Here is a 27,127-nt window from a genome sequence, read left to right on the forward strand (position 1 = left end):
GACGGAGCCGCTCCGAGGGGAAGTGACGCGCGTGGCGTGCGGGCCCGGAGCGGTGTGGGGGGGGCTCGGACAAGATGGCCGGATCCACAGGTCTGTGAGGGGGGGCTCGCTGGGCCCGGGAGCGCGGCGCGCTGGGCTCCGGCCGGGGAGGCGCCCCCACAAGGGCCTGCGGCGGGTCTCCTTTCGCTGGGATGGAGGGGGGCGAGCTCTCCCCGATGGGAGAGAGCCGAGTGGGGAGGAATTGTCTGCTGACAGGGGGGAAAGGGAAGCTGCAGGGGCGCCGGGACAGGTTATGACAGAATGCCAGGTTCAGTTCGGTTGGAAGAGACCCCTGAGGTCAGCGAGTCCAACCTATGGCCGAGCACCGCCTTGTCAATTAGAGCACAGCGCCGAGTGCCACGTCCAGTCCTTCCTGAAGCACCTCCAGGGACGGTGACTCCACCGCCTCCCTGGGCAGCCCCTTCCAATGTCCAGTGAGAAGAAATTCCTCCTAATTCACTTCTGCCCTGGGCCCCATCCCTTCCGTCCGTGGGGCAGCGACATCCTTGTGAGAGCCCGGCCTGGGGTGCGTGATGGGAGACCGGGCTCCGAGTGCCGGGGGAGGGGAGAACTGACCTGCCAAGGGCCAGCGATGGATGGAGAGATGCTGGTGTCCGTGGGGAGGGGAGGAGATGCTGTTAGCCTGCTGAAAATGCTGCAGGAAAGAAAGATTTGTGCTGAAGATTTGTCCCAGTGTACTGCTGGGGGAACACAGAAGACGTGGTATAGCGGCATCTAAAATAAAAGGGTTGTCTGTGTCCCCTCTTTATTCGGGAGAGAAGGGCTTAGGCCCGTGTTGTGTTTTGGGACAAAGGCACTTCACTTTGGTGGTGACTGTAGCATAGTGGGAAGGAGTGGAGCTCTCTTCCCTGTGGCATCCATTGATGCCAAAGGGTCTCTCATAGTGAAATTTAAGGGCAAAGAGCTGCCCGTCATCCCAGAAGCCCTCTCAGTAACCAGCGCACCGTGTGTGGAGCAATGGTGTGCCTGAACGTGGTGGAAAGTGGTGACAAAGAAAGGGACAAGAATACTGCTTCAAGTGCTAAATGTAGAAGCACGATTTGACTGTCTCAGTTTCATTTCATGAGGAGCTTCAAATACAATAAGACCTTTCCCCCAATGCTAAAACCTGAAGTCTTCAGAGGCGTATTTCCTCTTCTCTCATCCCTGAGACTTTATAAGTGGGATTAATATAGACCTCAGGACAGGGGAATGAATTGACTTCAGCAGCTAGTCTAGGGTAAATGTTGGCCACTAATTTATTTCTGCTGCCAATCCAGTGGATCTTTGGGGAATTGGGACTATAACAAAAGATAAGAAATATCTGTATATTTAAACTGGTCTTGGTACCTTGCTGTTGATCCTGTGAGAAGTGCTTGGGCGGGTTTTGTTTGGTTTTTGGTTTTTTTTGAGGAAGGAGAGTCATCTCCACTTGGTAATACGTTTGGGGATGTGGGATTTTCAGAGTGGAATTTGATAAAGTAGCTTTTGCACCTTATGTGGAAGAGCAGTCCAAAAAGATAGCTATTGCCTATGATAAACTGAGCTAGAATGGATATATTTAGAGAAACCAACTATTTGCTCATCTGGGAATTACTGCATTTTGTTGTGTTAGGATTCTTTTTACTTTTTTTTCCTGTTGTCTAAATTTAAAAGGGTTTTATTACAGAGCAACACTGCAAGACTTCAGTTTGTGTCTAGGCTGACACTGGAGATTGCCTGTAATACACAAGGAAGCAAAGTTGGTTTAGGTCATGTATTGAGCACTGGCATTTGGCATTCTACCTGGATAGTGCAGAGTATCAGCTGCAAAAAATCTTTGTAGTGAGAAAGGCTATTTTCTTTCTCCTTCAACCCTATAAGAATAAATGGTTTTTGACTGAACTCGGATGGTTTCACTGCTGTAAGTGTTCTTTGCAGTCTTACAAGAGTTGTTTTAAAATCTCTTATATGCAGTTAATTAGTGGGGGTTGGTTTTGCCTCAGAAATACAGCCACACTTAAAGTGATGTAGGAAACTCCTAATACGTGTGACTGCTCCAAACAATGTAAAGGGCCAGTACTGCATGTACATCTTGTTGAAGAAATTAAATTAAACTAATTTGTTGTAGTAAAATGCAGCAAGCAGGCTGAATCATCAACAAAACTGCTGGGAAAATTAGTCAGAGCTTCTAAAACAACATATTCTTGTGGAGAAAATACTGAGACTTTTTATTGGCACACACATGGGGTGGTGGGGGGTTTGTTTTATACTTTCCACATAGTATGTAAAAATTCAGACTTCACCCAGAACTGCTCTTGCCAGGAAACTGAGTTATAATCATTTGTGGAGGAGGACAGGAAATGATTTGCTATAGACTTAACTTTGTTATACTTTGTTATAGACTTAAGATTTAAATCTACCTAGCTTTGTTACTTTAGTCTGCTCTTGCTATAAAGTTCGACTTCATTATTATTTATTTCAGAAAAAAAAATTGACTGCATGAAGTCAAGGAATGAAATTGTAACAAGGAAGTCAACACCAAAACTTTTACTAAGGTCAACTGTCTTTTATCCCAGAAATTCCTTTCCTGGGGTTGCTAATTCTGTGAGCAATAATGTAACAAATTATGTGCATTTAACAGCAGAGAATTTAGTTTGAAAATAGCTGTTCTTTAATGTGTGCCAAGTAATTGTATATATCAGTGCTACATTGCTGTTTAACAAGTATCTTACTTGCTTTGTAAAATCACCTGTAATGAGTAAATTTTGCATGTAGATACTGCATGTGCTAGAAATGGATGTCTGTAAGCTGCAGTTTGATCTGATATTACAACTCCTTCTGCTTGAAGCTTGATCTAGGTTATTTGTGTGGGTACAGCTGGAGGTCTGGGGTCAAACAAGTCAGTTTTCTAGAGAAGAGAGCAGCTATATGTAATATATAATCATCCAGTTTCATATTGCTTAGCTGGAGATTCATTCTGTTAATGTGTCTGAAAATACATAGTAGAAGATGTAAATAAACACAGTTTCAAGTTAAAAGAAATATTTCACCAAGGCATACCATTTAAACATCTCATGTCTATCTCAAGAAAAAGAAGCATATAAAAAACATCATTGCAAGGAGTTAATTGAGGAATTAATTTCTACATTTTGATAATTTGGGTCTTGCTTAGTATTATATTGCCTATGATATGTCATATAATATTATATACCTTATATATAGGGTTATACATACATATATATATATATATATATACATATATATATATATATATGTAATGTGAATGTTCCCTAAAGGCACTGATGGTGTCACTAAGTGGTTAGAGTTTATGTGGGAAAATAGGAGAATTAAGGCAGCAGTGTCAAATATGGTGCTGTAACTATGGGCTGCTAATGCTTTTGTCTCCTTCCTCTTCAGCTGAGAGCTTCAGTAGCTTGGGGGAGGGTGGATAGGGCTGAGTTAATGAAAATTCCCCTTGGTTTGCTCAAACTGGGTGCTCAGGGAAGAAAAATTGACTGATCTACAGTCAAAATACATTATACGAGATTCCTGGTTTATTTCTAGCATGTAGTCTTGAGCAACCTTTTTTGAAAGTGTGTTTGAAAGATACGTGGCTAGATCCCTGTGAAATATTTTTGTGTAAAATCCATACTTTTAATTTCCAGTCATTCTACTCTATAAGGATGAAACAGCTTCATTGTGTAACCTAATTTGCCCATGCAAAAATGTCCTTCCCTTTGATTTTATAGATGATTGATTCTGTGAGTAGAAATGGCACGATAAACATCCGTGACTTATTTTCATAACTTTATTTTTTACTTCTGTTTGCAAACACTTGGTGGTTGTGGAAGCAGTTCTAAGTGTGCATGACTACAGTAAGGAAGCTGGGATAAAAATGAAGGGCTGGAAGTGGTCTTGAGTGCATTCTAGACTCCCTGAGCTGTGGAGCAAGGACTGAGTGTGCCATGCCTAATGGCTGGGGCTTTTGGTGGTGGTGGTGGTTTTGGTTTATTTTGCTTTGAAAGTTCGGATTTTTTCTTCCGCTCTTAAAACACACAATTGCAAGATATTCTATAATGTGAGATATTTTGCAATGCTTTCTCTTAAATGCCTTGAAACTCTTTTCTTCTTCATTCCAAATTAAGCTGATGTCTTGTCTCTTCTGTGCTTAGTAGGGTAAAGATTTATACCCTGAGTGTGGGACATCTAGATATTAAAAGCCATTCAGAGGAGTAATAAGGGGATGTATTTGTAAGTGGGATGTAGAAGCAACGATTTAAAGACCACTTTCTCCATGTAGGAGATGTGATATAGTTTAAACTTCATGTCTAGAAAACTCTGCACAGGTAGGCTTCTCTTTCCCTCTGACCTGTTCAATGTTTGCTTCCTTCCTCTTTTTTTTCCTTCTCAAGGAAATAGATGTGTTTTTTATCCACTGTGTTTTACCTTAAAGGATGTATTACTCCCTCCCATGTTCTCTTTTATGTCTCCACCATATTGTTAATTTATTCAGAACTGGTCCAAGAAGTTTAAGAGCTTTTTAGAATTTTAGAGTCCTCAAAGTTTGTTCTGTGAGTTTACAGTGTTAGCTCTGTAAGCACAGATTTCTTAAAGCTGCAAGTAATCAAACAAAACAAAAGAAGTAAAATACTGTGTTCCATGAGGCAGCAAGTACTCTGTGTGGAGCATTTTTTCCATCCTGTCCTATGCACAAGGAATTGCAATTGTGATTGTTCTGCCTGCTTAAAAACATCTTGACAAACCACACATAATTTCAGCTGGGTTGAGAAAAGTTTAGATTGCAAATTACTTTAAAACTATATATAGACCATCAGTTCTTTCCAGCTTTGGGACATATATAAGCAAGATACTCTGTTTCTTCTCAGAGTTTTGCCTGTATCATTTTCCTGCCTTTGTTCCTGGTATTTTATAACTCTGTCTTTAAATACAAACCTACTTATGTCTTTCTGCCACAATAGCTGTGTAAGCAAAGCAACTTACCTCTGCAATAAAAAAGTGGCCTACTTTGTAATCTTCTATTTGTTTAGGAGCTTGTTGGAAATTCAGGGATGTTGTCAGACATAGTATTGAAGCCCATTATCTAAACTATTCTGTACAATCCTACAGAATAGTAGGAAAATTTTAGCCTGGATAAAGGTACAACACAGTTTCAGGAGGATGTGCCTTTCAGCAGTTGGAGGCAAATGGTCCGTACTATAAACCTAAGCATGCATGAGAAGGCTTCTCATGTAAGAATTAGATTTCCAAGTCTTATGAGGAGTTGGTGGAATTGAATTACATATGTATTTGTTAGTGTTTGTGTTTTGCCTTATGGAAGATTTTCCAGAGGCAGTGTTAAATACATACTGTGAAACTGTTCAGCCTCTTTTTGTTAACAGACCTTTCCTCTCTCTGTCCCTACTCTTTTTATCTCTTCTATCTGTTATCTTTCAGTATTATCTGCTATTTTAGTATATCCACTATTTTATCTGCACTGTAGCTCTTATTTCATCTTGACTGAAACTTAATGTAAAGTACTAATCAGCTTCAGCTACTCCTGTTAGGTTTTGTTGCCTTGTTGTCTCAGTTATCCTGTGGGAACCTCAGTACAGACCATGGGAAGACAAGAAAGTGCTGTGGGGGAAGTGTTCAAAGTAGCCTTGATTTAAGTATTTAGAAGGGTTTTACTATATGCTGTCCTGCCCAAAGAATGTTTTTCTTTGTATTTGTCATTTGGAATACACTAATGACATATAATTCAAACAATATTTTGAATTGAATCAGTGCAGAAACTTATGACTTGTGAAGCTGTCAGACTGATTCTGAATAACATGAGCTTCTGGTTTACAGCCTTTTCAAAAATATGTGATGATTTAAGTGTGTGACTCTAAAGCATTTCCTAGTTAGCATTTTGGAAGGAATGGAATCTTCAACACTTAGAACTTCAGAGCTCTACAATCTTTATTTCAGATGGATGAAATACTTCAACTAGATTTTAAAAACAGACAAATTATAGATTCAGTATGCTCTTTTTAAAATTCTTGCATTAAATGTGTTTAATAGAATAAAGAAAAAAAATCACCTCCCTCCATTGTGTTTGTGACTATTCATAAACTGGATAGTTAAGTGTGTTTGCAATTTGCTTGAGTAAATCAAAACATTTTGCCCAATACATATAAAAGGAGTGTCCTTTATTCAGTATATTTGCAGTAAAATGTCAAGTTTTATTCATATAACTTAGAACTTTTCCAGAGAAGGCATTCCATGTTTTCTTTCTTCTCACTGAAATGGAATGTGTGATCATGTAAATATTAAATAATTTGAACTTTTGAATACCACAGCATATAGAAAATAGCAGGCTGAAGTATGACTCTCAAAAATAATGTAGGAAAATAATTTAATGGCAGTTCTTTTTACTAAATGTGTGGTGATTGGTGCATGTGCTGATTATATCCATAAGCATATGCTTATGTGTAGAACTGAAAGAATAACATTTTTTTTCTTTACATTGATAAAGGATCTTTATGTTTTGTACTGTGGACAGGTGCTGAATCATGGTGGAAAGGACCTTCATGCACATGTTAGAACAACTGTTTGCTAATCAATGACTTGTAACCCGTTTAAGACAGCTTTACAGCTTTGCTGGACTAAATCCTTGATGCTCCTCGTGTTATCTGGGTCACACATTGTATTCTTAACTTTTAAAGCAGATGCTGGGAAAGCTGTTTCATGATGAAATATTGGCCTCTGCTGAGTTCCTGTAGTCTCCTGCTCCTCCTGTCCCTTTATCTGGGAAAAATAAGTTTCTATGTCATTGTAATTTAAAAGGTAACTTAATAAGTATCTGTTTAAAATAATTTTTTTCTCTCTGCTAATACAAAGTCAGGTTTAAAATGCAAGTTTCAAAACCGAGCCATTTTAACTTCCATTAATTATTTTTCTGCTGTTATTTAGCTTTGTGCTTTTAATAATGGGGTAATTACTAAACAAGTTTACTGAACAAGTTTGGGGGTTAGTTTATAACTTCTCAAGGTAGAAATTGGAAAGATTTCTTTGCCTGGTAAAATCTTGATTCCTTAGACTATTAAATCACAGTTAATATTGCTGGTGGTTTTTGAAGTGACAGCTATCTTTTCTAACTCCTGTTTGCTGGCTTCCTGCCTTACATGTTTTGTACAAAATTGAAACAGTAATTCTCAATTTGCTAAGCATCACAATGTGTCACTTTTCTAATTTCATGCACTAAAACATATGGGAAGGTGGTTGAATTTTAGTATCTCATGTGTTTCATTCAGTGGTTGTCTATAAAGAGTTAAGTTGTAAACCTGTAGTCAGCTTTGTGCATTTCCACCCTTCATGGATGTCAATTGATGAGTTATTTAGTGACTTAACTGTTTAGTACCTGTATGGTTTTTCTAAAAGTGTGAGGCATCACTGGTCATGCAGTGTATTGTTTATTAAAAAAAAAAATACACTTAGATATAATGTAGACTGATAAAGAAATGCCGCTAATATTGGTGCAGATTTGTAAAACTACTTTAAAGCAATTTATACCAATTTTCTTTTGGGACTGCAGTCCAGTTTAGTGGGATTTATGCTATAGTTTTCTGTTGTTGTGGTAGCTTTTCAAAAAAGTTTGTTTGGATGAGGTATTTTAATTACTTTAAAAAATTATGGGACTTTTTGAAGGTTAGAGGTTTTTTCCTTTTTTTCCCCCTCTTTGTTTTTGCCAAGATCTCGCTTATGCCTTCTCTGTTACGTAGTCTTAACAGCATTTGTATCTGTAGTGAAGCAAGCTTCTTCATTAGTGTAATTTTTATGAGCACCATTAGTCATTCCTTGCCAGCAGCAGTACTCAGGATGATGGTGTTTGCATCAAAGTGTCAAGACAGAGTGATGTTGTTGCATCCTTGCTGACAAAGCTGAGTTCAGCTGGAGTTGCTCTGAGGTCTGGGCTGTATTCTGTGTGTGCTCATATCCAGCCTTGACTGCTCTGTGCTTCTTCTCGCTGATGTGCGTGTGATGACTCCTGCTCTCATTTACTGCTGTGCCTTGTGCAGCTTTAGGATGTGTAGGATATTGTTCCATAACAAATCAGGGCAGTGGAGAGGGCATTTGGAAATTGGGCTGCAGGAGCTGTGGAATGGAGGTTTTCAGTGGTGCATGAGCCTTGGGAAGGAGAGATGTGGAGAGTGGAAAAAACTTGATGGAATTTTTAAGAGATTGGTTGCTCCAGGGCTGCTGGTCAGAGGTGGGAGCAGCTCTGATGAATCAGGTAGTTAATGGCAGCTGCACCTCCATCTGCTGCTCCTCTGGAAAAGGTGCATACGGGGAAAGGGGTGGCAGTGGGGAGCAGAGAAAGAGGGGAGAGGCCATGAGCATGATTAGAAGTGAATAAAAATTTAACAGATATGATGTGTTTTCCTGGGAGGATACTGACCATCATAGAAAGAGTTGTGTCCATAGGGCTGCTTTCAGTAAATAATTCAGTGGGTTATGGAACAGAATTGGTAAAAATCAAAGTTATTGGAAGGAGTTAACTCACTTCCTTCTGGTTACTCAGGAGGCAAGATAAAGGAAGGGAAGGCTTATGTGATACCTTGGTAAGGTACCTATTTGTTTTGCTAGTAATTTCTCACACTTTAAAACATAATTAATAAAACCTTAAACTGTACAAATGTTTCCCGAAGAAGTTCTGTATTTGGAATGTGCACTCTGCTGGAGAACTCAAGTTTAAGGTCTCGTCATTCTTAATGTGAAACCATCAGCAACTGAAACATTGAATAAATTGATTGCTTTTGCAACATCAATTTTGTGTTTTGATCTGCTGAGATCTCTTACTCCAGCATCAAGATTTGTGGTTTAAACCATTTTAACATGCTTGTAAATCAGGTATGTGTCTGCCAATCCAGCTACTCATGGGTAGCTGTCTAGAAATGAATTTCTTCTCACCCCAGTGAAACTAAAGCTAGCACTGAAAATGTCATTCTGTGTAGAATTTATCATTTTCAATTATTATCACTAGTAGGTAGTGTCTTAACGTTATGAGTATGCATATGAAATGGAAAGCCAGGTGAAAAAAACCTGCTTCTATAAACCTATGTTATCTTTATTGTTTTGTTGTTTGTTTGTTTTTTAAACTAGCATTAGTGCCCTGCCTTAAAGAAATAACCTCTATACCTGTCCAGCCCTTTTCCCCTCCAGCAAAATCTGAATGCTGAGTTGCAGTAAATGACTGAGACTTCTGCTCTATTAACTGCTTCTCATTAGCTGCCTTCTTAATATAAGCCATATTTAGCATGTTTATGGCTGTGGCTGGACTGAAATAAAAAGGAAATTCCTATGAAAGTTATTTTCATGAAGCCTAGCTTAAGTTAGGATTTTGCCTATTAAGATACTATCAAATGTAGGATTTCACTTAGGTGAAATAAATAGAAATTTTCACCAATATAATTCTGAAAACAAATATGACTTTACTTAGCTTTAACCAAAAATTAGGTTTTAAGATAAAGGGTTATAGCTTTCACACTGCTGTGGCTCTTTGTTGCCTCATGCTGGGAAATGTTTTTCAGCAACTGACATTTCTTTACATGAAAAAAACAAAACCCAAAACCTGATGAAATGCATAGCTTAGCTTCAGTGTGGTTCCTGGAATTGCACCTCTTTGTAGTCTTCCAACCTGTGTGCTTTCAGCATACTTAAACATACTTAATGTCAAATATTGTAAAAGGGAAAGACGTTTATCAGTTACAGGGCTCCTGCATAGTGTTTGATATAAATATATCCATATATATATATATGGGTTTAGTCCTGCAAAGAAGTACAATAACCCATTTAGTTCTTACCACTTCATACCTGTTCAGAATTGTAGCAAAACTGGCTCTGAGTTACAGTGAGCATTGAGCACAGTGAACCAATGGCCTTGTGCTCTCTTTGCTCTGTAGTGGTCATTGATGTACATCTGCTTACTTGAGCTGTGGAGCCTTACCTTCTACTTATCTCTTATTAATTCTTCAAGTTAGTTGTCTTGTTTATTTCTTTTGGGATTAATAATTTCTATGTGGAAATGAATTTTCATCTGATTTTCTTCTTGACTTCTATTCCTAGAAAATTTCCACAGGTAAGCATAGTTAGATCTGCAAATTCATTAAGACTAACCTAAATTCATGTTGCTTACAGCTCTGTGAGGTTCAGACTTGATTAGTACCTTATTCCTCATCCTGATCAATGTGCAGGGGCCACCTATTGCAGCTAAATACCTTGGTTTCACCATTTCAGTTAACATAGTATAGGACTTTTTCAATTTAAACTCAAACTGTTAATGCAGAATATTCTGTTGCTCGAGTTTTGTTGCTTTGGGACATACTTGATGGAGGAAAATAGAGAAAAATAGTGTAGAGTAAATGCAACTTTATGAATATGACTGACGTAAAGAATTATGAGTTTGAATTTTACTGAAATACATTGAAACTTTCCTGGAAAGCATTTGGAAACATCAGTTTACCTTGAATAAGAATAATGTCTTGGTTATTGGAAACAGTGATTTTTACTATGTGTGTAGTAACATACTTGATTTTAAAACAAGAGCAGCAAGAATAACAAAGTCCATTATTGAATTGCTGCATTCCACTACTAATGCCAGCAATGGAGTTCTATTGTAGATAAAACCGTCGTGTCCAGCTTGGTTGTTGTACTAACTGAAATATTTCAGGGTTTTGGAGCTTGGTTATTGTGATCAACCTCAGATAACTGCAATGTCATTAGGGTACACCAGGCAATAGTTCCTGATAGTAGGTTTGTGATAGTAAGGCTTTTCTTGTGTGTGTTTCAGAAGTGGTGTGAGCAGGGCAACTGGCAAACAAGAATACACATCAAGTTTACAAAAAAAAAAAAAAGCTTATTTCAGAGGAATATCTTCTGCAGCCAGAATAGAGTATGTTAGTATTTCATATGCCCTGACCCTCTTTCCTCTCTCTCCTTAATTTTTCTTTGTTTCTTTTGTTGTTTTTAATGTATTGGCATTTCAGGGCCTATTTAAGGCTTTGGTTGTTTTATGTTCTTTTTGTGGGTGTGTGGACTGTTGTTGTTAGTACAGCATTTCAGGTTTTTACTTCATTTTATCCAGAGCAAGATGAATTGCTCAGAGACTGAAAGGAACAAGTTGTTTTCTCTGTGTTTGTTTCTCTTTGTATTTTTTTTCTTCCTCTCCCTGCCCCAGGAGAAATTGTTTTATGGCTTGAAATTTGCAAGACTGACGTCCTTCCCCCCTTTCCATGTCCTTAGGAAATGCTTACTTTGCTGTGAGCCTGAAGCTGATAAATGGGGTTTGAGAGGTTTATCTCTTTGTTACCAAGCTGAACATACTTTTCAGTTTCTGTTTTGCTGGAAGTCAGTGGGCAAGAGCCAACTCAAAAATTCAAAATTTTTCATACTACAGACTCCTTGACACAGCTATCTCAATCAGGAAAAATAGCATCCCTGACAGTATCTGATTGTGTTAATGTAGGATTTTTTGATATAACTTGTTCTTGTGTGCACGTTAGGATTTGTTTGTAGAGCTGTCTTTTGGAGTCTTGGTAGTATGGGGTGTGCTGGTTTAACTATGGTGAAATGGTCCTGGTACTGAGGTAACTTTCAGGAGTGATTCAAGTCAAGAACTGAGGGAGATTTTAAGAGAAGCTGAATGTTGGTATGGAATGTTGGTTATGGACAATTACTCTAAAAACCATAGTTTTAGGTCTAACAGAAAACTTCACACATTAGACTCTGAGCTAATCTATTAAACGTTTGGGTTATGGTTTGCTTTGTAACCTGCAGGAACAAGAGCAGAGTGTAGGTTATCCCACTCTTGCCTGTTACACAGCAAAGAATCATTTGATGTGTGAGGAGCTTGGACTGCCAACTCTTTGCAGGAGTGTGTCCATGTGAACTGTTTAAAAATGTGATTTAATGTATCCAGTGAGGTCTGTCAGATCTGACTTAAGTGCACATAAGTGCAATTGTGTGTTCTGTCTTGATGCTGCTGATTAAATCACTGCATCACTGAGTGATCTGACATTACCCACTGGGGAGCTCTGTTTAGCAAGAACAGGTTCATCTAGGCAATTCTCATTTGTTACTCTAGTGAAAGTTGTTGGTACTGCTAATGGACACTGAAGATTCCTTTTTATTTTCTTTCCTGATTTTTTTTCAGGTTATGCAGATTCTGGATCAAAGCATAGCTATAACTTTTTTCTTCACTCATCCTTTGTGGTAGTGTGTTTTTTATTTCTATTAACTTGGTGATTTAGAATGTAATGCCTGAAGTAGCTTCCGATATATGAAAGTAGACCCTCATGCTTAAATTTGGGGCTTTGTTTACTGAGTCTTCTTTCATTCTCTTCTAATTCCAGGGTATTAAATTTACTGATAATTTCATGGATTTGTGTAGTCCAGTTTCATGATTCAATTTTTAAATAAAAAACTATTAGTATATGTAAGCATGAGTGATGTTTTGTTTACGTGAAATATATTTAGTTCAACTGTTTGTGAGAGTTTGGTAGAAGTTGCTTGGCAGTTCCTGTGACAGATTTTGGGCAGGGGTGTCAGGAGGCTGTTTGTCAGAAAAATCCACAATGAAGTGATCTTTGCAGATAAAGTGAAGAGAGGTTTTGCTTTTTGTTTTCTTAATCTGGATGAAGCCATCTATGTTTGCACATGCAGAGCCTTAGTCCATCATTGCAAAGAGCTGTGCTGGGTGCAGTGTTGTATTGAGCTGTAAATCACAGCCTGCTGAGGGGAATTTACCATGCCTGTAGTTCTGCCAGTGTTCAAATTGACAGCTTTAATCCCCTTCACTTGGAAGTGTGAGGCTTTAGCTGCGGAATGCCTGTTACAGAGAGTAAAACCAACCTGTCTGTTCCTGCCTGAAGCTGCTTCGTGGTCCCATGAGCAGGTGGCACTGGGGAGAACACCTGAGGTCTGGTAGTCAGCTGAAGAATGGTGCTGCTTTCTGTAATTTCATACTGCTAATGAGCTGCACGTGAAAAGAGAAAAATGTTTCATTGTCCAAATTCTGTAAGTGAAATAACGATTCTTACTCAAATTCAGTCAGGAATATTTCAAAGTTTTTAGCAAATATTTGATGAATTGCATTGTCTGGATTAAAGATAAAACTGCTTTCTGAAATACCTGAAATAGTGAGAAGAGGAATTTTTTTACTTCCTGTTTATACTAGGAGGAAACTTAATGTCTGGAAAATCCAGATCATCCTTGACTGGATTTCTAGACAGAAGTTCTTGTTGTTTTTTACTGGGAAGAGACCACAATCTTATGTGTGTGTTCCACTCTTCAAGCTAGGTAAATTTGTTTTGTGTAAAGGTTATAGCATGATCAAAGCAAGCATGTAGAGTGCAATAGCATGCACAAGGACAGGGGTGGATGCTCCAGACAGTATTTAATTCCAGTTAATTTTGCTGGAAGTTTCTAAGTCTGCAGTTATAAATAATAGTAAGGGGTTGGTTTTTGTTAGGTTGTTTGTTTGTTTGTTTTAAATCCACTGCGTTCATTTTTACATTGTTCTGTGTCACTTGTCAGAAATCTAGCAATAAACGTTTTCTATGAAAACATTCAGTAATTGCTTTAATGAAGTTTGAAGTATTGATGATAAAACATTAGTCATATATGCCAGGGACATAGAAGCAGTTTAGTGGGTTTTGGGGGGAGAATTTTGTTGTTATTGACAGGATTTTGTGTGCACGTGTGTTGGGTTTTTAGTTGGGATTATTGTGTATTTTTTTTTTAACACAAGGTGTTTTTATTCTTATTTTTAACTTCAGAACAGTGTTTTCCTACTTAGTTCTAGCAGTGATAAGAATGTTAGTGTGGGGAGTCTGGCTCTTGCTCTCAGATGCTTTTGTCTCTTTTCAGAGCAGATCTAAATTATTTTCTGGAGATGTTCTGGAGGTTTCCCAAGTCCTTCACTGCTCCCCTTGGGCAGTTATGGGAATCAGTGAGCACAGATAATATGATGGAAAAAATGTGATGAACACAGGTCAGTTCATCACAAGGGCTTGTTGTTTTCTAGTGTCATCTCCTCCAGTTTAATGTGTTGGGTACAGTTTTATGATACAGCTGAGTCAGTGCAGTGGCTTTTTGTCAGAAAAAGCTCCTTTATCCTCACAGCCTTGGTGTTGCAAAGGAAGGCACTAAGAGCCACAGCAGTCAGCTCTGGCATTTGTTGTTCTTTTTTCCTGAGTCAATTCACTTGATTAACTGGTTGGATTTGATTTTTGCTTGAAGGAAAAACAGCTTTTTTTGCTAAATTAGTGTGACAATTTGGCTCATAGAGGAGCCTGGTTAGTGCAAGAGCAACAGAATTCTGGGAGAAGGCGTGCAACATCAGGACAGTGAGCAGCTGGGTCATCCAGGCTGTGCTGAAAGGTGATGGCACATAATCAGAAATAAGCTTAAATCCTCTTTGGTGCCATCTTTTATGTTCTTTTTAAAGAGCTAAACTGTGACTCAGAAGTTCTGCAGTCAGAGCAGAGGTTCTGAGAAAAGGTGGATTTAAGCTGCTGGGGAAGCCTAAAGTAATGTGTGAATGCTAAGGTACATGGGGTTTGTAGGTGGAGGTTGTTGTGGGTTTTTTTGATTTGAGACTGCACCTACCAGTCAGAATCTATTCAGTCATGTGATGCAAAGTAGAACTTTATCATTTGGTTTGGCAGACTCACCTCAGAACATGTATGAATGTGGAGTAAAAACTTTGTGGTTGAGGTGTGATTGTCAGTTCTCATCTCTATTCAGAATTAGATACATAAATGTACACACTTAATGTTTGTCACAAATCAGAGTGGGACCAGAGGATGGGAAAATGCATTCAGTGAAGGTTTTTAAAAGGCTCTATGTCAAAAAATTGAGATGTGATCTGCTTCTTGATGTACTCTGCTGGTGCTCTCAGCACATGTGCTGGCTGGGCTGGCTTGTTAAGCTGTGAGAAGACCAAAATGTGTCATTTTCTGCTCAGTTAGCAAGCTGAAGGAGCTCAGTAAGGGCTCAGATGAGTGGCAGCACCAAGGCAGGGCGGAAGGTGAGGCCGTACATGAATGACTTAATTTCCTTCCACTGTCCTGATACTGTACTCGTAATGCTTTTCCCTGGGAATTTGGAGAACTTGGACACAATAGTTTGTGCAGTTTTTGGAAGTGCCTCCCTAGTCTGTGTTACTAAAAAAAGTTTCAAACACTGTTTAAGAGAAGTTATGGTTCTACCAGATAAGCTATTTGAAGAGTTGCTAAAAGGTATGTGTATCTATACTGCTCTATATATCTGCATCAATTATCCCACTAAATAATAATATAATACATTAAAACTCTTGATTTCTTACATAGAGACTGCTTGGAGAACAGACTAGGGTAATGTAAAACCTGAAATCACAGTGATATGCAAACCTGAATAACTGATGTGCAAAACAGTTTTGTTTAACCTTCATCTTTTTCAAACTTGATAATAACAGTGTGTGTACCCAGTCTTAATTTTTAGTTTTAAGGAGCACCTGGATTCTTACAGTACTGGAAAGGATCTCTAGTGAAAATAATGGATAATACTATAGTTGTAAGAAGATATAAGAAAAAATAAGTAATTATAAGCAGCTATAGCTAAGTGGAAGTTTTATGGTATTATACTATTGTTACTACATCATTGTGCATATTTTATTTGAAAATAAAAGTATTCCATGATTGCATGCACAAGTGTTAATTACCTTTCTTCCCTCAGTGCTGAAGTACCATTTTAGCTGATGCTGTAAAGCAATTGAGCATCGTGTTGTTTAATCTGTCAGTATCTGCATTTTTTCATTAATAATAATAAAAATCCTGTAATTATAGTTTGGTTAGTGACTATTAGTTGGTGCTCTGTAAAGGCAGTTAATCTCTGTATTCTGTTGTGAATATGTCTTTATCTCTCTTTAACAATTTAATCAGTGCTTCTGTGCTTATTTTTTTTCTCCTCTGGCAAGTGGCAGTATTAATCACTAGATTAAAAAAGACTTGATTTTCAATTTGCTTTCAGATATTAGTCTTTTGTTGAGTTTTTTTTAAAAACGAGTGTAATCAAGTGAAAATATTTCAGTCTTCAGTTGACATTTATTAGGATAATCTGTGTTAAATGTTACATTCTTTAATTTTGTTTTGGAGTAAATTTGCTGTATTGATTTAATGTGGATTCTGGTTGATTAGAACTTGACAGACAGTCAATTGATTTGGAAATAGGCTGTGCTTGGGAAAGAGAATCTGAACTAAGCCATTTTAGGCTAAAGAGAGCTCTCCTATTTTCTGTTTCATGACTTGTTTTGATATTACTTGGTAGCAATTAACCTCCATTGAAGCAGTTAGTTGCTTCAAAGCAATTAGATGCTAAATAAATTTGTGCAGGCAATATTTGCTTGACTTGGAAAATACATTGAGCAGTTGCCAGTGTGTAACATATAAAAGCAAGGAAGTTGTTACCTTTTCCTTAATGTGAGCAGTGTTAATTACGTTGTTCCATTCTCTCTAGTTAAAGTACCTCGTAATTTTCGCTTGTTGGAAGAACTTGAAGAAGGGCAGAAGGGAGTGGGTGATGGTACAGTAAGCTGGGGCCTTGAAGATGATGAAGATATGACACTCACCAGATGGACAGGAATGATTATTGGGCCACCAAGGGTAAGTGTGATGAAATAAATAATTTTTGTTAGGTTTCAGGCAATACAACATAAAAAAATGTTACTATTCTACAGTGTAAAGGAATAGTTAAAATTCAGTGTGTAAATTTGTAGAAATAGTGTATAATTTTTCATTTTCTGGCATGTAAGTGTTTCAGGCTAGCCTCCCTGTTTCTGCAGCTGTCTGTAAAAGCCAGTTGTGATCTGAGACATATTTTACTTAGTTATGAATATATTAATTCTGTATTTCCACTGTTACTGAACATAAGTGTACACTGATAGTACAATAAACAGGTAACTGTCTTTCCCTATTTTGTCACATGTGCCTGATAATTCCAATTTTGTAGTAAACTGGCAATGCATTTTCAACTTCTACAAGTTTTATTGCGTCTTTCAGTATAACAGTGTTGGAATTTCACTTGAATCATACCTAAAGACTAGCAGCTTCTAATTACCTCTAATCCTTCTGACCTTTGAAGGTCTGTAGAATGTCATTCAGACTGACACAGTTTGCAGGAGAAGTAATCACCTCTTGTGTGTATCAACCATATCAGATATGAGTGGACTTTACTTGACTTACTGCACGCTTTCTCCTAGGTTATGATATGATGCAAAAGATCAGTGTGTAATGAGAACCTTTCAATGAGTATGTCTAAGTAGCCCTCAGTTAGCACTGCCTTTCACTGCCAGAGTGAGACCTGTCTTGTGTGTCCTTGGGGCTGCAGGGTTTATGGAACGAGCTGTCCAAGACAGAGATCAGAGCTCTGCCTCAGTGAAAATAATGTCTTCCAAAGTAGCAGAGTTCCAGAGGTAGATTCAGTGTAATTCAGATTTCTTTTGGAAGTCCTTTGCCACTTGCAGTAGGCTGCTTTGAACACCTGAATGACCTTGCTGAGCTCCTAAGAATTGGATGCAGCTGGGAGAGGGCAGATTTAATACATAATCACAATGACTGTATGCTTTGGATATTAGCTTCTGTGGAATCGGTGTTGGAGTCCATTTTGAAGAAAGTTTGTAGTCTAATGTGTTGGGATAAAAACTTGAAAATTTTGACCTAGCTGTCATGACGTCTCCCTGGCTCTCCAAAAACCCTCCAGCACTGCCTGTGACTGCTTTCTTGTTCAACCTAAGGTAGACTACTACACATCTTTGAAAAGAGATTATGATGTCTATAATACTAAATTTATGATACTACTATAGAAGATCCCGTGTATTTGTAAAAAATAATGAAAGTACTTAGCCCAGCTTGGGATACACTTTTTAGTCTTGGTCAATTTGTAGTGTTGTGAGTTTATTTTCTTTATGATAAAGAGTGTATGCAAAAAATATATCTTGTGACATTTCAGGGACACACAGCCTTGCAGATAGAATGACTTGCAATATGTAGTGACTGCAGAAAGTGAAAGCCACCAGCTCCCAAACCAGTTACAGCACCTTGAGAAGAACTGCATATCTACTACATTCAGGGCCTGTAGAAGATGAGTGTTTTTGGGAATTGGCTGAGTTAAGTAGATGGTACAGTTAGGCAAAACATGGAGAAAGTTGCTAATACTGTCCATGAAGTTCTTCTCACATGAGGCTTCACTACAGTTGTAAAAAAAAAAAAATTGCTTATCAGTTGTTTTATTGCTTCATTTGAAAGGTGACCCAACAGCAAGAGAGGAGGTTAAGATTTGTTTTGAATTAATGGAAACATTTTTCTGACTTACAGAAAATGGAATTTAGTTTTTTTGGGAAGCTGGCCAGGGATTCCTGGCTTGCAGTAAAACAATGACTTGATCAATTGAGCAAAATTGAGAAGCCACCTGGATAAGGGAATGAGAATGAGTTCTGTTCTTGGGTTTTTCCAGAGTTGTGAGCAGAATTATATACATTTTGGCCTATTTTCACTGTAACTGACAGCATCCCTCTCTGGGGAAGAAAATTGTTCTGGCTGAATGAATAATGAGAATTTTAGTTACTGTGTTTTCTGGCTGTGGCAGCAGCAATGTTACCTGTAGCAGGATAAGATGACTTCTATCTGGCCTTCAACTTTTAATCATAGAATCAGAATAGTAAGGGTTAGAAGGGACCCTAAAGATCCTTAAGCTCATCCTTAGGATGTTCAACATCCTGTGCCATGGGCAGGGACGCCTCCTGCTAGACTAGGTTGCTCAAGAGCTCGTCTCATCTGGCCTTGAACACTGCCAGGGTTGAAGCATCCACAGCCTCCCTGGGCAACCTTGTCCAGTGCCTAATTACACTCACAGTAATGGGAAAGAGTCATGGAAAACCTTTAGTTTTTTGCTGTTTCTTTGTGACCTGCTTGCTGTTCAGTCTCTGTGCATGCTCAAAAATTATGGTACATGGTTAGGGTGCTTCAGTAGTCCTGTTTTCACTCTGCATTTTAATTAACCACAGACTAGCCCATTGTTTGATGCTTGGCTGTGTGGTTGATGCTTCTGCTTGGAGAGTGAGTGATAGCTGACTGATGCAGAACAGGATAAAGATGCTACTTCTGGAAAGTTGAGAGGCATGTTGCTGCTTTTTTGTTCATGTTGGCTCTTTCTGTTGTGCCAGTGCAAAAGCAGGTGTAGAAATGGAGTTAATTTTCATTTTGGAACACAGAGGCACGTGCATCAGTGACCAGCAAAGCATTGATCTTTGGTATGGCCTACTTGACAAGATAAAAAAAAATAGAACCATATCTAATTCTAAGTATACTTGCACTTAGAATTATCTGTTCCATGGTCACTTTGGAATGACATCTGCAAACTAGCAGTCACTTTACTGTCCAAGCTCATAAATCCTCCAGTAAACCAAGTGATTCTCAGCTGCAGAAATTTCAGATATTTCTGCAGTGCTAACTACTTCCAGGATATGTTTCTTTTGCAGGTTATATTTTTATTTTGGTTTTGCTTATATCTTTACTGTTAAATTATTGGCATTTCTGTCTTCCTCCATTTCCATTTTTTTTTATAGTATTACGTATTTCATTATGGGGGAAGGCGGTAATTTTCCTAAAGCTAATTGATTTCTCTTAGTCCTGTACTGTGTTGTTTTGAGGATGCAGGTGGATAGAAAGGATGAGAGCAAATGTGAATTAAAAACAGAATTGTATTAAAACTTGTGTATGGTGTAGTCAAAAAGCAATGTAATTTATGCATAACCATGAAGTAATCAATATTGCCAAAACAGTGGAAATCAGTCAGTAATCCAAGACCTTCAGTTGGTATACAATTTGAACAAATTTATATTTATTTCATATTTCATAATTGTTATTCCTCTTGCCTTTGTTCTGTTTTTAAAAAATTCTTAATATTTAGCTTTCAGTAAAATGCATTAGTCTGTTTTTTTGCTTTCTAGACAAACTATGAAAACAGAATATACAGTCTGAAAGTAGAGTGTGGACCTAAATACCCAGAAGCACCTCCTACAGTTAGATTTGTTACTAAAATTAATATGAATGGAATAAATAATTCCAATGGAATGGTAAGTTGAAATGGTAAGATCAATCATGTTGTTAATTTACACTAAAAATATTTCTGTGACAATCAGGTGAGGAATATGCATGTTGCACAGAGCTTTCTATTTAATTTATTTTATTTTTTATAGTATAAATACAGATTTAAATTGAAATTTGGTGGCCTATTTCTTCAAATATTTGTGGTTTTTTTATGGCTTACCAATGAGATGAGCATTATTTATAATATTAAGACAGTTGTTTCTTTTAAATTAATATGGAGGTTTTAGTTTTGAACAGGAAAACAACAAGTGTTTAAGCTCTGTGTAGGTATTTCCCTCATAATACTCTTATAAAAGGGGATTAGTTTCGTATTGTAGCAGGAATATTACAGATTCTGTCTGATGTTTCCACTAATTAAAAATTGAGGTTGTTCCTGATGAGACTCACTCTGGATGTAATGAACTGTTGTATTTATACTCTTGTTTCCTTTATACTGGGTTTATTCAAATCCAAGGTGAGATTCTGAACTTCGGTCTTAAGACCTTTTGATATAGCTGGTAATCACTTGCATTTTAAAGGTCAATTTGCAGTAAGTTGCTTTCACTGATCCTGCAGTTAGGGTGGGATGAGTTCACAGAGGAGCTGTGGCAGCAGCTCAGGCAAGCTTGTTACTCACCAGGTTCTTAAATACTGAGAGCAACTGGGGTGCCCCTTTGCTCAGAGAGGAGCTGTGAGCTGCCTTGCATTTGCAGTGGTGTGTGCATCTGTCAGCAGGAAGCACAATCACAAACACAATCACCATTTGTGGGTACATTTGTCTTTAGTGAATGCAGAGTAGTTGGGTTAAGGCAATACCTAAAGGTGCATTAGCATATTTGGATTTTAAATAATTCGTGAGATTTACAAGAAAGATGGACTTGCATTTCTGTAATTAACAGTACTGAACTGTGAAGGTCAAGTGTCTCAATGAGTGTAGCAGGGGAAGAGGTTCTCAGGGGATATTTTGAGCTGTTGTAGGTTGTAGAGTGGCGTTCTGGTTGGTCATCCAAAGCTATTTCACTAATGCTTCAGAAATAGTCTAAAATTACTCTGAAAATACTTTTATGTAGCTAACGATCTTACTCTACCTGAATATCCTGTTAAAATTGCTATCTGCAAATTAGCTCATGCCCTTAATCACAAGTGTGGCTTGTTGACTAAGGGTGTGTGTTTATTGAGAAGTTGTGAGAAGCAAAAGCTGCTTATGGTATGTTTGGAAGATGATTTTCATACCTCTTCCTAGTACCATAGGAACGTGTATTATTCTGATTCAGTGAAGAAATATGCTGTCATGGCTTAATCTCTGCATACCTCAAGCTATAGGTGTTGGTTTTCAGAAGCAGGACCTTAGATTAGCAGAGCCTGAAGGCTCTTGTTTACTGAAGCCAGTAAGTTTGAGCTTCTGTTTGGAAAAGTCTAAGTTCACTCAGCTTGCTGAGGAACAGGGTGACTACTGTGCCGGGAAATCTGTGTCGTTGTTTTAAAAGCACTGTTCAAATTGACTCACTGCTACAGGAAAAATTGATTTTAGTAAGTTAATAATTTTACATCAAACCATCATTAATTTTTTGCCCCAGAAGATAAACTTGTACATATTATGAAGGATTTCCTATGCAAATGCATAACTTCTTTTTTTTCCTGATGGGTTTAAATGGGAATAAGTAGTATTTTTAATGAAAGCAATTTTCATAAGTAGTGAATTTAAAACACATTTATTATATAATTTTTAATGACCCCATTGTCCCAGTGTCTCGCATTTTATCTTATTTTGTCTTTGTGGTCATTAGAGGAACCGTGGAACAAACAGTGGGGCATGTTCAGCATCCTGGAGCAGTTGGTATAGCTGCTTCCTCATTGCTCCTTCATGTTTCTTCCAAGGTGTTCTCCCACTTTCTGGTCATCTTTCATTTAATAGATCATAAGTGGTTTGAATTCTTTGAATTAATGGCAGGGTTTCATCTGCAGACTTCCTCTACTATCCGTGCTTCTGCAGGCACCCTGGGTTTTGACATGTGGCCAGCGTTTGGTGACATTGCTTGTAGATGTCAGGAAGAAGTTGTGACTTGCTGAAAAGAAGCCTGAGACAAACAGCAGCTGAAATTTTTTTGTCTTAGCTTGGTAGGCTTGTGTGCCAGTTAACATCTGTGGAAAAGTAGGGCCCACACTGGGGGTTTTAGAGGGTGATAATTTCTCTTGAGTTAGAGTGTGAGTGGTACGGGGGAAAGATGGATAAGTGTAGTTACTAGGGATCTGAGCAAGCTATTCTCATGCTGCTCTGTGGGCAGTGGTTCTCTACTTTCTTGATTAAAAATCCCTTTACTCAGAAATTCCTCTACTCTTTGCATGAAAAGGGCATGTGTGTAATGAATTTATCAATACTGACAGGTACAACTTTATTGACTTTTTGTTTTATTAGTCTGTGAGAGAGGAGTTTGTAAGTAACTTTTCTGCCAGCAGCATATCTTCAGGAATCACTCTGATAAATTTACTGCAGGAGAGGAGAGAACTAGTTCAGGAATATTTTATCTCAAAAGACTAAGGTGCTCTGAGGCACCCCATTAAATTGTCTTTGTTTTCTTATCTGCAAGTTAAGAAAAAAGTTTGTAGGTTTTTTCTTTTTAACTTACCTATGGATCTGCTGTATTTGTGTACAGAATTAGGTTACTAAGGTCAGAAAAACAAGTCTAAGTACTTGTGTAGAGCTGCACAAAATGCTTTTATGTGCTAATGGCATCACTGTTGTAAAACTGCAGATTATTATTGCTAATGCTACAGGGTCTTTTCTCTTGGAGACTTACTTACTTATCTCATATTGATAACACAGGTTGCATTCTAATGTGCTGTTTGTTTTCCCATTTTCTTTTGAGGTTGTCTGATTTTTGCATCTGTGATAGTGCTCCTCAGCAGTGTATCTTGCAGGATTTGCAATCACTTCTGTTCATTAGGATACCATTTACAGATGGAAATACTTGTTTACTTTTAAATCACTTAGGACTCTCAGCTGTAAATCTGTAAGCTGCCCAGTTACTGCTTTGACTGTGTTGGCTGTAGACATTTGCTGCTTCTTGTTGAAGTTACTTGGAACATTGTAAACACTAAATACTTTGTATAATTGTGTAAAATTATTCTTATTTTCAACTGTTTAAAAAAATAATGCATTTCATAGATTGCTTCTCTTATTATTCAGGGTTCCACAGTGGTGTACCCCCCCAATAAAATAGTCTAAATAGTCTTCAGATTGCAGTTTGCAGCTTTATTAGCTTTTATGTGACCTTGAAATGTCTCCCTGTGTTCCAGGATGTGCATTTGAATATTACCTTATGCTTTTGTGTGATTTGAACATAGTTTGTGTCACTCTCTTAAATGTCTTTAAATGTCTTATCATTGTTCTTCATAAAGTGAGTTTATTATGCACTAACTTGGAAATCAATTCTGCAAGACAGAAAACAGAACCTGAGCCAAAATCTTTACTGCTGCAAGATGTTATGAAAGAAGTTGGTGACTTGCAGAAAAGAGACTTGAGATAAACAAGCAAAAAAAATGTCATGTTGCAGCAGTCTTTAGTCAGAAAACATTCACAGCAATGTTAAAGCAGAGTTTGCAGTCTGTGAGTTTTTTTGTTGCAAATTCCCAGGAAAAAAGAAAACCAGGAGGAGCTTACTCTTAAGTGATCAGCTCTCATGTTCCAGTCTTTGTAGAACTGCATTATTTGAACAGCAGTGGTGACTGGCTGCTGTGTGCTGTAATGAGGCAAATGTCCAGACCTGAGGGAACCGACAAAGGCAGAATTGAGGAGAAGCAAGGGCAAGGAGGATGGTGTGAAAGCAGAATTTCCAGACTGAAGTTAGATTGTTAATTTCTGTAGTCCCAGGGCAACTTCCTTTCCAGCCATTTTGCATCATATCTACCACGTTAACCCAAATACCCCTTTAAAAAAGTAGCAATAGTACAGGAATTACAGTGATGATTTCACCAGTGCTAACTTTCAAACCTTTTTCTGTATTGGCTCATACACTCATGTATTTTAAACTGGCATGACGCTGCTCCATAGTTTAGCTTTTATTTTTATGGTATTTTTCTTTTTTATCAAATGTTTGCAATAATTATTAAATCATCTTACTGCCATTCTTACTGTAGCTTGATGATACAAGTTGTTGTTGGCAACTCTGCTGACTTTAAGGGGTTCCCAGCTCTGAGCAGAACATTGTGTGAAAAGAAATGCTTTTAAGTGCTGAGCTGTAAATAAGGTCAAGGATCCTACCTAGGGACTTCTTTCCAAGGTGGTGCTTTAAACTAGGTGGGTTCTGTCAGTTCAGATCACAAAGTATTTCTCTGTACATGGTTTAACTGAGCTGATAGGCAGTAGCACTGTTAAAGGAACAAGAGAGGGAACATAAGTTTCTTGGGATAGTATTGCTGCCCAAGCCAGCACATTGTTAAACCTTGGCCTCAGTTTCCTCCTACAAAAAGGTTTAGTCTCATCTGGTGTTCTGAAAATAGCCTCACTTCAAATAATCTAGAAATAAAACATCTGTGTTAACATTTCTGATTCCAGGTTTTTTTTTTTTTTTTCTTTCAGCTTGCCCTAATTAAGATGGGATAAGAAACTTCTTGATGTTTTATGCTACCTAAATCATAAACCAGTGGTTTCCAGCACTCTTGTAGCCATATGGGCTGCAACTCTACCAAAGGAATCCAGTAGCATGCAATAGCCCTATTCCTGCCCCAGGGCCTGCTTTGCAGTTGCACAGCTGTAGGCCCCTCTGTGCTCTTAAGTTCCTCCATGCAGGGGTTGGGAATTAACCTGCTGCCAGAACAATTCCCAGGATGACTTTCAATTGCTGACTTTCCTGTGGAAACCTCCCCGTTATAATATAATTGTGTAAATTGTCCCACAGGTTTTATAAACGCGTAGAAGTCCCATGTCCTTTCCTTTCAGTTCATATTCCACTTGGTAAGTGATGTACAGTAATCTTCACGGCTCCGTAAGATGACTTACTGTGAGAAGGATGCAAAGAACTGAGAAATGTCCAAGCATTACAAATCAATTATTTCAGTGTTTCAAGACATTTCTTAATACATGTAGTGCCTCTAGATGTATCAGAAGCAGCGTGTAATATCTGTGTGAAAGAAATCACCAACAGTACTTGTAGCAAAGAAATAGTAAGGGAAATGTTCCTTTAGAAAGGTGCATATATTAGCATAGTGAAGGTGATAATTTGTTTCTTTTTGGGGGTAATTTGAAAAAAACCTATAAATTTTGTGAGGTAGCAGTTTTGCAGTGAACAGTTTGCTGATGTCCTCTTACCATCCTTTTTTTCCTTCACACTAATATAAGTAGCAGCACAGATGGAAGGGTCCACCTGCATGGATTTTATTGCAGAATCTGTATCTGTGTGTAAGTATATGATTGTTTTCCTTAAAATATTTTAGGAACACAGGGACTTTATGCCACAGAGATGGTGTCAGGGAATGCTCAGACCATTTCTTGGAGCAACTGTCGATAACAGTTATTTATGTAGATATTTGGTGTTCAGTTATAAATTAGATTTCTCTCTTCTTTTTCCAGGTGGATGCACGGAGCATACCAGTGTTAGCAAAATGGCAAAATTCATATAGCATTAAAGTTGTACTTCAAGAGCTAAGACGTCTAATGATGTCCAAAGAAAACATGAAGCTTCCACAACCTCCAGAGGGACAAACTTACAATAATTAATTTTAGCTGATTCTCAAACTTCTGTCTTAAAACAACAACCTTCTACTCATGTAATGTCTTGATTAAATCTCACAATGCAAACACCCACACATTAAAGAATTTCAGCTGGTATACATGACCTGGACATTTGTAAGAATATATATAATATATGTATGCCCAATATGTTTTCAGGCACTATGGGAGAAAAAGGCAGCACAATTATTTTTTTTCTCTTACTGAGGCACTGTCATTTAAGCATAAGCCTGAAATAGCCTATAATTGGAATTCAGGTTTTACAAGATGAAAGCATGACAGAAAGTGTCAGATTGCTGTGGAATAATATATGTTACTGAATATAATTTCTGGAGAAGGCAAAATATAAATGGCATGCTTTATCCATCTTGCTTAGTAAAAGAGCTGCAGTTAAATTTGTTTTAAGGTAGCAGGTACAGTGAATACCGTTGCTCATCTTGTTTAATTTTGCAAGGGTGTGGGTGCCGACTACTAGTAGTGTCACAAAGTATGTTCAGGATTGTTTTGATACCTGTATTTATAAAATGGGGGGATTAATTTCTGTTAAGCAGCTCCTGTGTTACATGTATTGGACATGGCAAATATTTGTTTACAGTCTTTGTTCTAATAAACCATGCATTTAAGTTTTAGTGAAACAAAGGAAATGTATGGATATGTGATTGAGATTAAAGTTAGTCTTAAAATGTAAATAAACTGTGGAAAGTGTCTGAGGCTGTGCCATTTCTATAATAGTCATGTAATATATGTACAGTAACTGGCAGAAGTAGTGGAAAGCCAAACATAATATTGCTGCTGGTGTTACGTGCACCTTTTGCTCTTATCACTTTTGTATGGTTAGTTTACTTGAGAGGTCAAGATATTCCATATGTTGCAGGGGAGTAAGTTCTGTCACCTGTAGTATCACTTCTTTAGAGAAACTTGCACTCTGTGTGTGTGTATATAAATATATTTTAAAAAAACAACCCCGAACACCAAACTAAGCCCAAAATAAAAACAAACAAAACCCCCTTGCCTACCCATCTGCCCTTTAGTTCACCTCCAGATTCTTTCCAGAAATGAGCTTAACTTTCACTTTGCTTACTTGACCTCTAAGCAGTTTTCAGATCATATTGCTGAAGTCTGTCCTACTTCTCAGTCCTTTGTCTTGTTTTCTTACATTTTTTCCTCTTTTATGTTACTTGCCTTTTTTCCTTGTCTGTTCCGCTTTTGCCTT

At 37.8% G+C, this 27,127-nt stretch overlaps 1 protein-coding gene across 1 annotated transcript; it reads left to right on the forward strand.

The window, feature by feature from the left end:
• On the forward strand, window positions 1-26,621 carry UBE2V2 (ubiquitin conjugating enzyme E2 V2). Its single transcript, XM_058025676.1, has 4 exons — window positions 1-90; window positions 16,558-16,703; window positions 20,048-20,173; window positions 25,756-26,621. The coding sequence occupies exons 1-4, from the start codon at window positions 75-77 to the stop codon at window positions 25,900-25,902; spliced, it is 435 nt and encodes a 144-aa protein (XP_057881659.1). The 5' UTR covers window positions 1-74; the 3' UTR covers window positions 25,903-26,621.
• Window positions 26,622-27,127: the final 506 nt, after the last annotated feature.

The sequence above is a fragment of the Melospiza georgiana genome, chromosome 1 (genome assembly GCF_028018845.1).
Source record: "Melospiza georgiana isolate bMelGeo1 chromosome 1, bMelGeo1.pri, whole genome shotgun sequence".
Classification (NCBI taxonomy): Eukaryota; Metazoa; Chordata; class Aves; order Passeriformes; family Passerellidae; genus Melospiza; species Melospiza georgiana.

Excerpts from the sequence above, each read along its gene's own strand:
- UBE2V2 (XM_058025676.1), top strand. Across the intron at positions 16,704-20,047 it reads TGATTATTGGGCCACCAAGG|ACAAACTATGAAAACAGAAT; the intron begins GTAAGTGTGATG and ends TTTGCTTTCTAG. Across the intron at positions 20,174-25,755 it reads TAAATAATTCCAATGGAATG|GTGGATGCACGGAGCATACC; the intron begins GTAAGTTGAAAT and ends TTCTTTTTCCAG.